Consider the following 16,683-nt stretch of genomic DNA (forward strand, 5'->3'; position numbering starts at 1 on the left):
AACTATTAAATGAATAATATTGATTTCACTTATTTTATAAATGCTTGTCCTTGTAACTTAACATTTTGTATTTCACTCAGCAAACAATGCTCACAACTCTCAAGATTAATTACTTGCACCTAGAGACCGCTTGTCGCCATGGAAAGTCAGGAATGAGAAATTGCTAAAAACTCTGCAGATGCATGCAGCAGTCTATTTCACTCATAACAAAACAATGTAGAACTGCATTCAAATGCAGACTTCTCAACTCGCACTTAAAATTTGCTGAAGAAAAAATTCAATATCATTGTATATGCAAGAAACTTAGCACTTCTCATGACATTCATCATTCTTATTTTTCATGCCTACACTTGTTTTTAAATTAAGCCAATGGCATTAATCCAGACATTCACCTATCCAAAAATGAGAGAAAACATCTTAACTCTATATATAATCAGGGCACTTGTATACCTCACCCGCTCAATCTAGTAGCCCAACATTAGAGTATAGTAACTAAAATTTGCATTTTTCCAGCTTTTCTTCTCTTTTTACATTGTAAAGCCTATATTTCTTAAAACTAAAAAGTATGTCTACTGTAATATATCTATTACATACATCAATTACTGAAAAGACTCACCCTCACATTTAAAATACTTGAGTACTTACTACAGAAAACTGCTTTACTATAAAATGCAGTTTATATATCATGAAATATTTTATTTAAATACAATTAAGATAAAGAATCATTTTACCTCTTTACCCTTTTTTTCTCATTTGTTTCCTTCTTAGCATTAATGACAAAGTAAGGTATATGTTTTATAGTTCTCCAACAAGTTTACCAAAGACAACAGAAGTCCAATCTTTTTTCAGCCACTTTTTCTTGCAAAGCTATATTTCACAAATGTGGCTGAAGCTTTATAAGCTCCCATTTATTCACAAATTTCAGTGCTGCTGGCCTTCTTCCCATTATCATCCGTCTCAACACCAGAATTTGGTTCAAATCTTAAGTAATTCCAATTCTTCTAGTCAACTCCTGTACTTTTTTCTGTGTCTCACAATTTTCTATTGGAACACTGGAAAAGATTTCACTAGCCAAGTCTCTTGATGAGCTTTACTGTCAGAAGAATGAGAAGCAGAGACCTCTTCTGTCTGACAGCTCACTTTTTGTTAGCTAAACTTGTGTAGTTCCTCCTTAGCGTGTTTTGCGTCAAAATATGTCTGATCCTCCAAGAAAAAAAATATAAAGACAGCTGCATACAGCAGTTTGAATCGCATCCCTGTCTCCTGACTTTTCCTGACTGCTGGGATACATTTGCATTTCTTCTGCCTGCTGTACAGTGAACAGTTTTCCACAACACTCTGCTGTCTCCAAATTTTAATACTCTTCCCTTCTGCCACAGATTGGTCATGATCAACTCTTTCTGCTGGTATGACTGCATCCCTACTAATACAGATCTAGGCTGCTTTCTCATAGCCAGGTTTGGATGACACACTCAGTATGCCCTTTCAATTAACACATCCTGATGAGGAATACTAGTCCAGCTGCCTTATTTATGTTTTCATAAAATCAATACATTATCCTCCTTTTAAGTTTTTCTTGTACTCCAGGGAACATCGGGATCTCTGCATGCTCTGTCTACCAAGTCTACTAATTCCTGAAACAGCTCATTTTGAGAAGTCTCATACTCAGCCAGCTGTTTCTTCATTTCAACCTCAGATTTTGCTGTTTTATCAGTTTATCTGAATAGCTGGTTAAAGCTTCTTCTGTTTTTTTCCTGCTTTTTGTTATCTGAGATGACTAATTCAAAGTTTAATTTATTTTAAACAGCTCTCTAAACTACTGGAATGCATCTCTTGTACCAAAACTGAAGCCTGGACTGCTTTTTGCTGAACGGCTGCAGGATTCTTCCTAGTCAGTGTTTCCTCTTCACCTTTTCTAGTGGACTCTTTCAGTTTCTCTAAAATTTGTTCTTTACTGGCAACCAGAGTATTTCTGTAATTGAAATGTACTCAAGCTGGCAAAATCACGAGCTCTTGTTTCTCATTTGCTAATTTCATCTTTCCCTGCTTGAAAAAAAGTGTTGATCAGTGTGCAGCCATCTTGGAAGCCTGGAGCAATCCAATTTTTGAAGAATAAGGACTTCCCAAGATATTTTTTTTTAGACTTGACATAAGCATGAACTAAAGGATATGCAGACATATGTGCTTTCTGAAAAAGAAAAGACTTTGCAAGAGGTGGAATTAATCACACCAGATTGTCATTAAAGCATAAATAAATTTAATAAATTTAAAGTAATGATTAATGTCACTTTATGTTTCCAAGCAGTATAAAAAATATGCCCATTGGTTTGTGGGCAGTCTGACCAGAAGCACGTTTTGAAAATACTGGAGTCATAAGCAGGTGAATGTCAGGCTCAGGTCCAACATGATGGAAATTACAGTAGTTCAAGTACACTTACCATAACAGTAGATGTAATGGATCACTGTTGCAGTAGCCTAAGCTATATGGGTTTATCCCTCCAACACTGGCCATCTTAAGGATTTGGTTGCCTTACCTGTGTTCCACCTGCCAAGAGTGTGCAGGGGTACTCCATATAACAAGGCAGATGGGCACCAAAGGCTTTGGAGCTTGTTTGCCTCTGAAGAGAGCGATTCTTCAGTGGCTCCTATGGATTAATTTGTGATAAGAGGGAACGTTCACCATGTGTATACGGGCTAGTCATTCATATTACTGTAGAAATGGTCATTGGAAATGTATAATGCTGTCATGGTGCTAAATTTGTTTTGGAAACAGTGCTCTTTGCTTAGAGAAAATTATTTCAAATATTTATAATCTCTGCATTCTTTTGGACAGTGGACCTTTGGAAGGGAATGTCTGCATGTTTTACTGAGTCATACAAGATCCAATTTGTTAAAAAAAGACTGTAAATACTATTCAGGGGTTTTCTTACAGACTTCTTAAGGTACAACAAAAAATACTAATTCTGGGCATTTAACCACTCTCATACCATCTCCCACTACCACTACTATAATACCATTACTTCAAAACATCCTAATGCAACACTAGTAATGCACTGCAGGTCAAAGGTTACTATTGCCAAATGCATGTTGTAATTATACCAGGAAATAGAGGGGGGAAATAAACAATGCAGTACCTTAAAAGAAGTTTAGGATCTAACAAGTACACAGTCAATATCTGGATTAGAAATTTAACAGCATTATTCAGTCTAACAAGTAGGAACTAAATACTTCCAGCAAACCTCTACTGATATTGTTGAATTGAAGTTAAATAAAAAGTACATTTGTGTATACTTACATAAATGTAGATGTTCAAGTGTATTCACTGTTGCAGTCATCACACTTGGATAATCTGCCTGCAGGTAGCACTCAGTCGGCTCGAATACCAGAGACTTAGTATTTCTGCATCGGATGCTTTCGTTCCAGGACTGACGTCAGGTAGTCAGGGGTATAAAGACAGGCGGCCGACACCATTACATCAATTTTTCTTGCCCCAAATGTCAGGAGCCCGAGCCCCCAAAATAGGGAGCCAAGTTATGGTGGGGAAAACATCACCAGTAAAAAGTAAATACCAATACCCCTGAAAGGGGTGAGTAATAACCATTGAGAGGAGAGAGAGAGAGAAGTACAGTTTTGTACCTACCATAAATGTAGATGTTCGAGGATCCACATTGCTGCAGTCATAACCTGTGGGTAGTCCGCTGTCCTCGGTCAGCCCGAATACCAAAGAGTTAGGCTGGCGTCGGTCATGGCGCCCGGAGCTGACGTCAGTACGTAGTGGTACTTAAGCGCATGACCGACGCCATATCCTCAGTCTTTCTTGCCCCAGATGTCAGAAGGCCTTAAAAAAAGGAAAGGCCAGAGCCACAAAGGAGAAAATAACAATAACCCCTAAGGAACAATAACAACAACAACCACAACAACAACCCCAAACCATAGAGGGGAAGGAGGGAGGGGAAATAGGACTGCAGCAATGTGAATCCTCGAACATCTACATTTATGGTAGGTACAAAACTGTACTATGTTCTTCGTCTCACATTGCAGCAGTCATAACCTGTGGGTAGAATCCCAAAGAAAAAGAAAAGGGAGGCTGGCAAACTAAAAAGCATTAGGGGCTGCTAACATGCCCTGTAAGACTGCAGTGGCAAACCCAGCCCTGGACTTGGAGTAAAGAGGGAGATGGTAATGCTTAGTAAAAGTGTGAATTGAACTCCAAGTAGATGCTTCCAAAATATCCTTAGTAGCTACACCCCTCAAAAAAGCAGTAGATGTGGCAGTAGCCCTAGTGGAATGAGATCTAATCCCAGCAGGCACATTCTTCCCATGATGAGAATAACAAAAGGCAATACAATTAGCAATCCACTTTGAAATAGTCTGCTTAGAAACAGCTTTCCCTTGTGAACTCAAAGCAAAAGAAACAAATAACTGTTGAGTCTGTCTGAACTCCTTAGTTCTGCTCAAATAGTAACGTAACTGCCTGTGTATATCCAAAGAATGCAAGATTCTTTCCCCCTTATTTTGGGGATCAGCATAAAGGGTAGGCAAATGGATAGACTGGTTCAAGGCCACATTAGAAATAACTTTTGGCATAAAAGTAGGGTTAGTACGTAAGGAAACTCTATCCTTATGGAATATCAGAAAGGGTTCAACTGCCATGAGAGCCTGCAATTCAGATACCCTTCTAGCAGAAGTAATGGCCAACAAAAAGGCAGTCTTCCAAGACAAAAACTTCAAATCTGACGTAGCTGCAGGTTCAAAAGGAGGCAAAGTAAGCTTCTCCAACACAAAATTGAGATCCCAGGAAGGAGTAGGAGCTCTACGTGGGGGTCTTATATTTTTTGCCCCTCTAAGAAATTGCTTAAACAAATGGTGAGAAAATAAAGGAGGGTCACAATCATAGTGAGCAGAAATGGCTGCAGCATGAACCTTCACAGAGGAAAATGACAAACCCTTGTCTAGTAATTCAGTAAGGTACTGCAGTGTAAAACTCAAATTAGGTACCGAGACATCAAAGTCCTTTGTTGTGCTCCAAAGAAAAAATCTCCTCCATTTATCAGCATAAACCTTTCTAGTGCTGGGCCGTCTGGCTTCCAAAATGACATCCAAAACCTGTTGAGGAAGCTGAGAACCCACAGGCTCTAAAACAGAATTTGCCAGGCCGTTAGATGCAGGGACTGCACCCTGACATTGAGCAAATGACTGCTTGACTGGGACAACAAGTGAGGAAGCTGTGGCAAAGGCCAAGGAGGCTCCTGAATTAAACTCCTCAGCAGAGGATACCACTGCTGTCGTGGCCAATCTGGTGCTATTAAAATCATGCAAGGCTTGTCCCGCCTGACTTTCTAGAGTACCTTGGTAAGGAGAGGCAGAGGAGGAAAAGCATAGACGTGAAGGTTGTTCCAACTGAAAGATAGAGCATCCACTTTCCAAGCTTTTGGATGAAACATCTTTGTGCAAAATTTTGGTAGTTGGAAATTTAGAGGGGAAGCGAACAGATCTATGTCTGGAGTTCCCCAAGCCACTGTCAACTGTTGGAATACTTGAGGATCCAATTTCCACTCGTGGGGATCCACAATTTGTCTGCTCAATACATCTGCTAGGGAATTCTGTGCCCCTGGCAGAAACCGTGCTTGAAGAGTGATGTGCAAACTCAGAGCAGTCTCCCACAATATCATAGCTTGTCTGCAAAGAGGGTAAGAATGGGTTCCCCCCTGCTTGTTGATGTACCACATGAATGTAGTGTTGTCTGTTCGTATCAACACCTGTCCTGGTTGAAGTAGGCCCTTGAAAGCCATCAGGGCAAACTGGACTGCTAACATCTCCTTCATGTTGATATGCAAATGCTGTAGTCTGGGAGGCCACGTGTCTTGAATCCATTTCCCACTGAAGTGTGCTCCCCAAGCCAGGTCTGAAGCATCTGTCGTTATGATCTGACTCGCCTCTGGTCGGGTCACAGAGAGTCCCTTGTTTAGGTGACATTCCTGTGCCCACGACAAGAATTCCTTTTGGATGCAAGGTATTATCTGAATGACAGTGTCCAAATCGTGGCAGTGTTGAGTCCATACACTTTTGAGATACCATTGTAGCTTCCTCATATGCAGTTTGGCATTGGGAAGTACCAGAATGCAAGATGCCATGAACCCCAAGGCTTGAAGGACTGTCCTTGCAGTCAGCCTGGACAGTACTGATAATTGCTGGAAGTATAGATGAAGAGTTCTTTGTTTGTCCGGGGTCAGAAAAGCCATCTGAGAGGCTGTATTCAGTCTCACACCCAGAAAGCACATGTCCTGAGAGGGTACTAGACTGGACTTTGTTTCGCTCACAGAATACCCTAGGCACCTTAAAACTGCCATTACATACTGTAGATGTTGAAGTAACTTGTCTTTGTCTTGAGCAAGAATCAGGCAATCGCCCAGATAAGGATAAATTTGTATTCCTCAGTCTTAAGAAAGCTATTACAGGAGCCAGAACTTTTGTGAACACCCTGGGCGCAGTAGATAAACCAAAGGGCAATGCAGAGAACTGATAATGAGAAGTACCAGCCCGAAAACGCAGGAATCTCCTGCAGCTGGGCCTGACAGGAATGTGAAGATAGGCCTCTTTGAGATCCAGAGTTACCATCCAGTGATTTTTGCCTAGCAGAGGCAGAAGTTGCTGTAATGTTAACATCTTGAACTTTGGAATGTCTAGGTATGTATTGAGAATGGACAAATCAGGAATTGGCCTCCAAGTGTTTCCTTTCTTTGGCACTAGGAATAGACGAGAATTAAACCCTAGGCCTTCTTCTGACGGAGGTACCACCTGGATTGCCCCCATCTGTAAAAGCAAAGAAATTTGTTCCTGAGCCTCCAGCCTTTGCTGAGGAGGTACATCTGGCATGCCTTTGAAAGGAGGAAAAGTGTGAAAATAAAACTTGTAGCCTTGATTTATTATGTCCAACACCCATTTGTCCTGGGTGACCAAATGCCAATTTTGTTTTAAAAGTGCCAACTTTCCTCCTAGAGGAGCTGCCAGAAAAGAAGGATCTGGCAGCTGAAGATACAGGTCATTGGGCCTGTTTACGAAAAGGCTGACCCCTGCCCTCACCAGAAGATTGTGCAGGAGAACTCCAAGTCCTATGTCTGAAAGAACCCTGAGCGTGAGCCCTGCCCCTACCACATCTAGACCTGCCCTTAGACTGAAAATCCAAAGAAGGGTAAGACCATCCTCTTGCAGGCCAATTCCTGCTAAACTTAGGGGGCTGCACTTGCAAAAATTCCTTAACCGTCTGCATAGACTTAGCTTTGTCTTCCATCTTTTTCAAAACTGACTCCACAGGGGAACCAAAAAGAACTTCAGATTGAAGAGGAGCATCCAAAATCCGAGCTTTAACATGTTCTGACAAATTCTGATCCTTAATCCAGGCATGTCTACGAATAACTGAACCAGTAGCAGCCACCCTGGAAGAAGCCTGAAGGGCATCAAAGCCACACTGCAAGGAATGTTTACCAACTTGATCGGAAGCATGAACCAAGTCCTGCAATTCCTTACACTCTATACCCTCAGATAGAGCATCTACCTTAGATTTTAACTGACCTAACAGAAAGTTCTGATACTTCAGCATATGAAATTGGCAATTTAAAGCCCTCATAGCTAACATAGAAGAGGTGTACACTTTTTTACCCCACCTATCCAACGCTCTAGAATCTTTATCCAAAGGAACTGGATTCTTAACCACAGAAGCCCTGACACCTTTAGGCCCTTGAATAATAGTTTCCGGGTCAGCTCTAGGACTCTTATACAAATATTTATGTGCCTCTGGAACACTGTAATACCTGTCTGGCTTGACAGGGGCAGAGGGTAAAGAATCAGGATTAAGGGAAGCTTCAGAAAAAACATCCTGAACAACATCTGAAACAGGGGGAATAGCCAAAGGTCTATGTTGTGGCAAAAACAAAAATTCCCCAAGCCTCTTCTTACGAGAATCTGAAAAATCCTGACCTTCCCACTTGAAATGCTCCCTCATGGAATGCAAGGTTTCAGAAAAGGAAAAATCCTCTGGAGGAGAAGCAGAAGGACAGGAATCCTCTGCATCTGAATCTGAATAGGGAGGAAAATCCTGAATATCCTCAGCTGAGGACTCAGAGTAATCAGAGGAATGCTCCATACCCTCTAAATCTGTCTCCACCCTAGGCCTCTTCTCTGGAGGGGGCATAGAACCCCTGATCAAAGTAATCAAATCCTCTGCCATTTTCAACATATGTTTTTTAGGAACAGAGCCCGAAGAACTAGGGCTATGGCCCGTACCAGAAAGACCAGGCCTAACCTTAGCAGGGCCTTTAGAGACTGAAGTAGAAGGCCTAATAACCTTTTGTAAGGATGGAACCACAGAAACTTGAGAAGCACCTCGGCCTGGCCTAACTCCTGAGAGGCCAACTCCTGTAACAGTAAAGGTTCCCCCTGGGATTCAGCCGAGACCTCGGCTGGATCCACAGATTCAACCGTAGATTCCATAGAACCGGCATCCACAACGGACGACTCATCCGGTTTTGACCTTAAAGATTTATCTTTTCGCTTTTTTGCGGTAGCGGGCGGAGGATCCGACGGCATGTTGTAGTTACACCGCTTACCGAAAACTAACCTAGCACAGTCTAATCTGCGTTTAATGGTGCGCTTATTAAATCTTGCGCAAAAGCGACACCCGACTACGTCGTGCTCAGGCCCCAAACAAGGAATACAGAGAGAATGATAGTCCCTATGAGGTATCTGTTTCCCACAAGAAATACAATTATTAACTTTTTCTGACATCCGGATTAACTGAGGCAAGAAAAGACAAAAATTTTCCCCAACGGGGTACTTAGCCCAACTTGGTCTTCAGTCTGAAACTCGAAAATTGAAAATTTCAGAACGCCGAACGGCACTTGCAAACGCTGCTTCTGCTTCGGACCACGTGGCAAGAAAGACTGAGGATATGGCGTCGGTCATGCGCTTAAGTACCACTACGTACTGACGTCAGCTCCGGGCGCCATGACCGACGCCAGCCTAACTCTTTGGTATTCGGGCCGACCGAGGACAGCGGACTACCCACAGGTTATGACTGCAGCAATGTGAGACGAAGAACATCCAGGGGGGCTGGAGGGAGGTAAACCAGGACTGCAACAGTGAATACACTCGAACATCTATATTTATGGTAAGTGTACACAACTGTACTATTGTTCTTCGTGTTTCACTGCTGCAGTCGTTACACTTGGGTGGATTCCCGAAGCTGAAGAAGGGTGGAGGCAGTCAAAAGAGTTAGGGCTGGCTAGTATGCCTTGCAGGACTGCTGTTGTGAAACCTGCCCTGGATTTGGAAAAGATAGGCAGGTGGTAATGCTTGGTGAAGGTGTGTACTGAACTCCAGGTAGCAGCTTCAAAGATGTCCCTGGTAGGGACTCCCCTGAGAAATTCTGTAGAGGTAGATGCTGCCCTAGTGGAATGTGTTCTGACCACCTGAGGGATTGGTTTCCCATGATGCTTGTAGCACAAATGGATGCAGTGTGCTATCCATTTGGAAATTGTTTTGAAATGGCCTTGCCCTCTGCCCGTGTTGCAAAGCTAACTAGTAACTGGTCAGATTTTCTGAAGGGTTTAGTCCTATCGCTGTAAAATCTGAGCTGTCTATGCATGTCCAAGGGGTGCAGGATCCTTTCCCCTTTATTTTGAGGATTAGGAAAGAATGTTGGCAAATGGATGGATTGGTTGACAGCCACACTGGACACCACTTTAGGCATGAAGGAAGGGTAAGTCCTGAGGGAAACCCTGTCAGCATGGAAAATAATGAAGGGTTCCACAGCCATAAGTGCCTGTAGCTCAGACACTCTTCTACCTGAAGCGATGGCCAGAAGCAAGTCTGTTTTCCAAGAGAGGAATTTTAAGTCTGCTGAGACAGCAGGTTCAAAGGGGGGGAAGCGTGAGCTTTTCCAGTACAAAGTTAAGGTCTCAAGCAGGGGTGGGTGCTCTCCTTGGTGGCCTTAAGTTGTTTGCCCCTCTCAGGAACTGTTTGATACTGGATGTGAGAAGAGAGGTGGGCTCAGTGTTGTAATGAGTTGAAGGGGCTGAGGCATGTACCTTAATGGAGGAGAAGGACAGGCCTTTGTGAAGTAGATCAGCTAAGTAATCCAGGATTAGAGGCAGGGAGGGCAGAGTTGTGTCCTCTCCTTTACACAGAATCTAGGAGCAGAAACGTTTCCACTTATCAGCATAGGATTTTCTTGTACTGGGTCTTCTGGCTTCAAGAATGACGTCCAGCACCTGCTTGCTTAGGGTCGCTGGTGGAGAATTCAAGGAATAAGCCAGGCTGCAAGATTTAGGGTTTGCAGTTGTGGATGCAAAATTTGTCCCTCCTGCTGAGAGAGTAGGGTTGGGTTCTGGTGTAGGTGCCAGGGAGGCACCATTGACAGGCTGTGCAGGAGTGGGTACCAGTGCTGGCGTGGCCAGTCCAGGGCAATCAGAATTGTCCTTGGTCTGTCCTGTCTTACCTTGAGTAATACTCTTGAGAGAAGGGGCAGAGGGGGAAAGGCATAGATTGAGAGATTTACCCACTGAAAAGATAGGGCCATCCACTTTCCAGGCCCTGCTGTGAGGACTCCTGGTGCAGAATTTGCTGATCTGGTGGTTGTAGGGGGAGGCAAAGAGATCCACCTCTGGGGTCTCCCATTTCTGAATCAGAAGGCTGAAGGTGCTGGGCTCCAATTGCCACTCGTGTGGGTCTAGGAGATTTCTGCTCAAGTCATCTTCCAGTGAGTTTTGTTTGCCTGGCAGGAAGTGAGCTTGCGGATGGACTTGCATGTCCAAGGCCGTATACCACAGGACCATGGCTAACCTGCAAAGTGGGTTTCCCCCTGCTTGTTGATGTACCACATAACTGTGGTGGTGTCTGTTTTTATTGGCAGTTTTCCTGGAAAGAGTAGGGATCTGAATGCTGTCAGGGCATTCTGCACAGCTAGCATCTCTTTTTGGTTGATGTGCAGATGAATTTGACTTGGGATCCTGTGTCCCTGAATGCATTTGCCATCCATGTGTGCTCCCCAGGCATGGTCTGATGCATCTGTGGTTAGGGTCTGGGTGGCATGGGGTTGAGAAAAGAGCAGTCCCTTGTTGTGGTAGCTTGCTTCTGCCCACCAAAGGCACTCTGTCCTTAGACAGGTATGATAGGAATGACGGTTTCCAGGTCCTGAGAATGTTGGCACCAAAGACTTTTTAAGTACCATTAAAGTTTCCTCATATGCAGTCTTGCATATGGAATTAGCAGTATACATGGGGCCATGAACCCTACGGCCTGCAGTATTTTTCTTGCGAATAGCTGGGTTCTGGTGACCATTTGTTTGAGTTAGGCTATCAGATAAACTTGCTTTTCTGAAGTGAGGAATGCCATCTGGGATGTTGTGTCAAAGCTTGCTCCCAGGAATACATTTTTTGACTGGGTACCAGTTTTGATTTCTTTTCATTGATGGTGTACTCCAAGGAAGTGAGAAGGTGTTTCACAAATGTCAGGTGCTGCAACAGCAATTCCTGACTGCCCGCCTGAATGAGGTAGTCGTCCAAGTAAGGGAAAATTTGGATATCTTTCTGCCTGCAGTATGCAATGGCTGGTTCCAGGCATTTTGTGAAAACTCTGGGTACAGTGGATAAGCCAAAGGGACGTGCAGAGAACTGATAATGCATAGATCCTGCCTTGAAATGTAAATACTTCCCTGCATGACTCCCTTATGGGGATGTGCTGATAGGCTTCGTTTAAGTCTAGGGTGACTAACCAGGCATCCTTGGCTAGCATAGGAAGAAGCTGTTTCAGGGTAAGCATTGTGAATTTTGGTACCACCAGGAAGGTGTTGAGAATTGAAAGATCCAGGATTGTGTGCCAAGAGCCCTCTTTCCTGGGTACCAGAAGAGTCTGGAGTAGAATGCTTGACCCCTCTGTTCTACTGGAACCAGCTGAATAGCCCTGACATTGAGCAGGATAGCCTCTGCCCACTGGTTTGGAGGAAATGTCTGGAAACCTGCTTGGGGTTGGCAGTGAATGAAAAAATGTGCATCCCTGGGATACAATGTTTAGGACCCACCTGTCCTGTGTGATGGACATCCAATTTTTTGCATGAAGGGCAAGTTTTCCTCCTAGGGGCATAAGGAATTGGGCAGGGCTGGGGAGTGGAGTAAAGAAGTCATTATGTTTTTTTTTCTGTAAAGAGGTGGCTTACTACTCCCTGCTTTAGGGGTGGGGGCTCAGATCCCTGCTTACCCTGAGACTGTAGTCTGGGTGGGCTGTTTCCCCTGGGTATTGTTTGAGAAGGCCTGGAGGGGGCTGGAAAGGACCAGTGTTTGGAAGGGCAATGCCTACTGTATCTATGGGGTTGCACTTGTAAGAATTATTTAACAGTCTGCATAGACTTAGCTTCTTCCATCTTTTTAAGAACCTCTTCTGCTTTGGTGCCAAACAAACTGTCCTTGTTCAAAGGAGCGTCTAGTAATTTTGATTTGACATCGTCTGACAAAGTCTGCTCCTTGAGCCAAGCATGTCTTCTCAGTACAGATCGTGACTGCTGCCCGGAAAGATGCTTCTAGGGCGTCAAAGCCACACTGCAAAGTATGCTTACTGATTTGTCTTGCAAAGTGCATAAGCTCCTGCAATTCTTTATTTTCTGCACAGTCTGTAAAGGTTACCACTTTTTGTTTAATAAGCTCCATAACATGCTGCTGATACTTCAGCATGTGAAAATGACAATTCAATGCCCTAATAGCAAGAGTATAGCTAAGGACCTGTGCTGAGGCAACTCTAGGAATTCTTGGAGTCTCTTTTTGGACTAAGGATAGTCTTGGCATTCCCAGTGGAAATGCTCTCTTAAGGTATGCAAGTTTTCACCAAAAGAAAAATCCTCTGGAGGGGAGGCAGAGGGAATGGATTATTCGGCATCTGAATCCTCATAAGCAGACAAGGGCATGTCTTCATAATAAGAAATCTCAGAGTCATCAGACTCCTCCTGATCTGTAGAAGTTGTAGGGGACTGGTCTCTTTTTCCTTTTAGCAGGGGAAGGCGGACTTCCCCTAATCAGCATAATGAAGTCTTCTGCCATTCTAAGCATTTGTTTTAGTGGCATGGGAGCAGGTGCATGTGCTTTGGTCATTGGTTTTCTAGGCGTAGTGCATACTCTGGGTCATAGAAACTCGGTAGTTTTGGTTAAAGTAGTCTGAGTCGAACATCGGTTGAGCCAAGAACTGCCTCAGAAGCCAGTGCCTGCACAGCAGCTCTGGACCTATCCAAGGTATAGACATCCACAGGTTCCATAGTCGAAGAAGAGTCTCGTGGCTTACTGGACTCCGAATGGGTCTCAGTAGAGGCCTGCGAATCCACTTGAAGTGGGCATCAGGGGCTCCGAACGTGCCGCACTGAGTACCGGTGGACTGGTGACTAGTTTAACAGAAGCGTCGTCGGCAGCTTTGGACCTATGCAGTCTGTCTGTCTTTATCCTTATGTTTTTTTTGGAATATCGGTAGTCGGATGGCTTACCAAAGCCATTTCAGAATACAGAGATCAAGAGCGAAAGGACTTAGCGACAAAGAGAGCACAACAATGAATGGTTCGGGCGTTAAACAAGGCACAAAACTGACAGTGAGGTATGTTGTGGTCTGGGCCTAAACAGGTGATGCAATAAGAATGAAAAATCTCTGTGAGGTATTTGCTTTCCACAGGCAAGACAATTGTTAACTTTTTCTGACATCGTTTAGAGCAAGAAAAAAAGGATCCCCAATGGGATACTTAGCTTTAGAAGACTTCAGGATTATTCAGTTCATAAATGAAAATTCAGGTAGCGGCCGACCTGCACTTGCAAACTGCTTCTGCTTCGGGCTCCTCGGCAAGAAAAACTGGTGTAATGGCGTCGGCTGCCTGTTTTTATACCCTTGATGACCTGATGTCTGTCCTGGAGCGACGGCATCCGACGCAGAAATACTAAGTCTCTGGTATTCGAGCTGACTGGGGGCTACCTGTAGGCAGATAACCCAAGTGTGATGACTGCAACAGTGAAACATGAAGAAGATCCAAGATAATAGCTCTATGGAGTCACACAACACACCAGGTACCCTTATTTAAAAACATGAACATGTTTCCAATATTCTTCTAAACAAACTTTGTCAAACAGAATCAATTAGAAGTTGTTTGATATACATGTGTGGACCCATACCTGATCACAATAACTACAGACCCATTAGCTTTAGCAACATAATTGTTTTTAAAAGGTACAGAGAATAATCAGGGATATGATGTTTGCAGCTGAACATGAATTTTATGCAAAATAATGGACTACATAACTGAATGACAATGCCAACCTATTAACAGAATAGGCAAACAGTACTGTTACTGCTGAGAAGTAAGACAAGATTCTCACTTTGCACTTAACACTCTACATTCTCCCCCTACAAGTAGCCAGACTACACTGCGGATCACAGAACTAAATCTGCAAGCATCAAACAAATACTTTGACACAAGTAACTTCTCTTACAAAGCAAGAACAGTTTTCTTTGCTTTTCTCTATTACTAATGTGATATTTTATAAGGTTTACCTGAAAGTTCTCCTTATTACCAAACAATTTAATTTACAACTATCAGAAAACGATTTATAGAAAACAGTTTCTCTACTGTTAAATTGTTTTTTTTTTTATTTAAAGTGTACTTACCTCCAGAATTAAAGCCATAAAAAGGTTCATCCAGACTACAGAGGATATCAGCCACCAAGCTACAAAGTAGAGTTTAGACCACCTAAAAATAAATCATTACATGGGTTATCCTCTCACCTTCATAAAGCATTATAATTTCAATGTACAAACAGAAGTGCAGAGGCTGCCATGATGCTCACTAGTGATTTTTATTCAGTTCCAAGTCGGCCAAGTGTACAACAATTTACTTATTTTGAAGGCGTGCCAAAGTTAAAACAGATTTTCCTATCCAGTGATTTCACTATTAATCACTTAATTTTGCAGTCAGTGACTTGCATGGCACGCAAATATATGCCCTTCTTTTCCTCACAATAACTGTATATGGATTCTGTAATTTGTTTTAAACTAAGTGTGCAAGCCAATGTGAATAGTGTCAGTTATTCTTCGATGCAGTGGAGGCATATGCAGCATTCGTGCATTTTTTTTCATAGAAATTGCCTTTTGTCAAATGCAAAAAACAAACAAAAAAACTATCTTCTACATGACAACTGAAACACTCCTGCTAACAGCATGAATGATGGCAGAAGCCCCTGGATAAGAATCCAAATGGAACATGACTGAAGAGGGGAAAGGAAGCTCTTTGTTATAGTGCTACTGTTTACTTCTAAGCAATTAAAGGCATCACTTGAGTTCTGATCTAAAAACAGCATCTGACACCTGTAGTAGAAGTTAAAGCAAGAAGATGAAAACAGACAAGTACAGATTAAGAAACCCTATTACTGTCTTGAGAAGGCTTTTTATTATTTTAGAAAATATATATTCATAGCACTGATTTTATTTGCTAACCCACTGACTACCGCTAACAGTCAAGTTGTTCAGACCTTCATTTGTAGGACTCTTTCAATGACAATTTATAACAGGTCCTGTGGAATCTCTTCTTATTTGCGTAGTAAATGGTGCAGTATTTTTATAGGATTCATATAAATTTCAAGGCAATTCAGTCTTGTGACTATTTACACTTCGACAATAACCACTCTTAAACAGCAACCCCCTTTTTGTTAGGCTAAACCAGTCAAGACAATTTGTGGGTGCCCATCAAATCTAGGTTCTATCTTGAGGATTATAGTGCATCAAACTGCTTAATCTGCAGGAGCAAGTCTGTTACAGAGGTGGGGAAGGTTGTGTGTGTGATGAATCAGTCTCTCTATAATGTTATCTACCTGCTGGTGAAGATTTAAGTTCCTACTTATGTTACCTGTGGAATTATTACACTTGTGGAGATGGAAGACATCCAGGACAACTAAATGTATAATGGCACAAAAGGCAAGGCATAGATTTTTCCCTCCCTCAAGAGTCTATAAGGTAATGAAAAAAGGAACTGTGCTTTCAGTCTCTTGGTAGCTCAGGGTCTTTTAAGCCAGTGATTTTAAGAACCTCTGGGGTCTTTCAAGTTGTTTGAGGCAGAACTTGAAGGGGATGTTGTACTCAAAAATCTTCCCAATTAATGCTGAATATAAAGAAACGATGACCTCTTTAAATCAAGATAATATCCCCATGATAATCAGCTGCACTCAACTGAAGGATTTTCTGACTAATTTTGCCACAATGATGGAATGAGGAGGAATTACCAACTCATGATCCAAAGTCCCAAACATTTTCTTTTTGAGGCAGGGTATTGTCTGTGCTGTATGTTCAAGGGATGTGTAACAAATCTGACAATATTGCACTTTCTTGCATGTAACTGGTGCTCAGTAGATGAATTACTAGTGTGTGTAAGTTCTTGCTTAAGGGTTAGAGTATCTGTGGAACTTGATAATATCTCTCAATTTGCAGTAGTCTGCAAATTTAGTTAGCCAGAGGCCTTGGTTTTCAGTCTGGAGATCAGAACAGTGAATGCTGTAATGGAAGGTTTCCAACACAGAGTCCTGGGGGAACACCACAAATTACCTTCACACTGTGTGGGTTCTTTCAGCCAGCTTGCTTTCCATCTTACCACAGTCTATTTTTAAATTGTTAAGC

The 16,683-nt window shown here is 42.6% G+C and overlaps 1 protein-coding gene across 1 annotated transcript in view; it reads right to left on the reverse strand.

The window, feature by feature from the left end:
• The window catches only part of TPCN2 (two pore segment channel 2), a 1,483,468-nt gene that overhangs the window by 57,800 nt on the left and 1,408,985 nt on the right, over positions 1-16,683 (reverse strand). The window contains exon 23 of the mRNA XM_044082617.1: positions 14,686-14,767. Coding sequence (XP_043938552.1) covers positions 14,686-14,767 — 82 coding nt within the window. The remainder of the gene's footprint in view (positions 1-14,685; positions 14,768-16,683) is intronic.

The sequence above is a fragment of the Protopterus annectens genome, chromosome 9.part0 (genome assembly GCF_019279795.1).
Source record: "Protopterus annectens isolate FY-2018-M chromosome 9.part0, PAN1.0, whole genome shotgun sequence".
NCBI classification, from domain to species: domain Eukaryota; kingdom Metazoa; phylum Chordata; order Ceratodontiformes; family Protopteridae; genus Protopterus; species Protopterus annectens.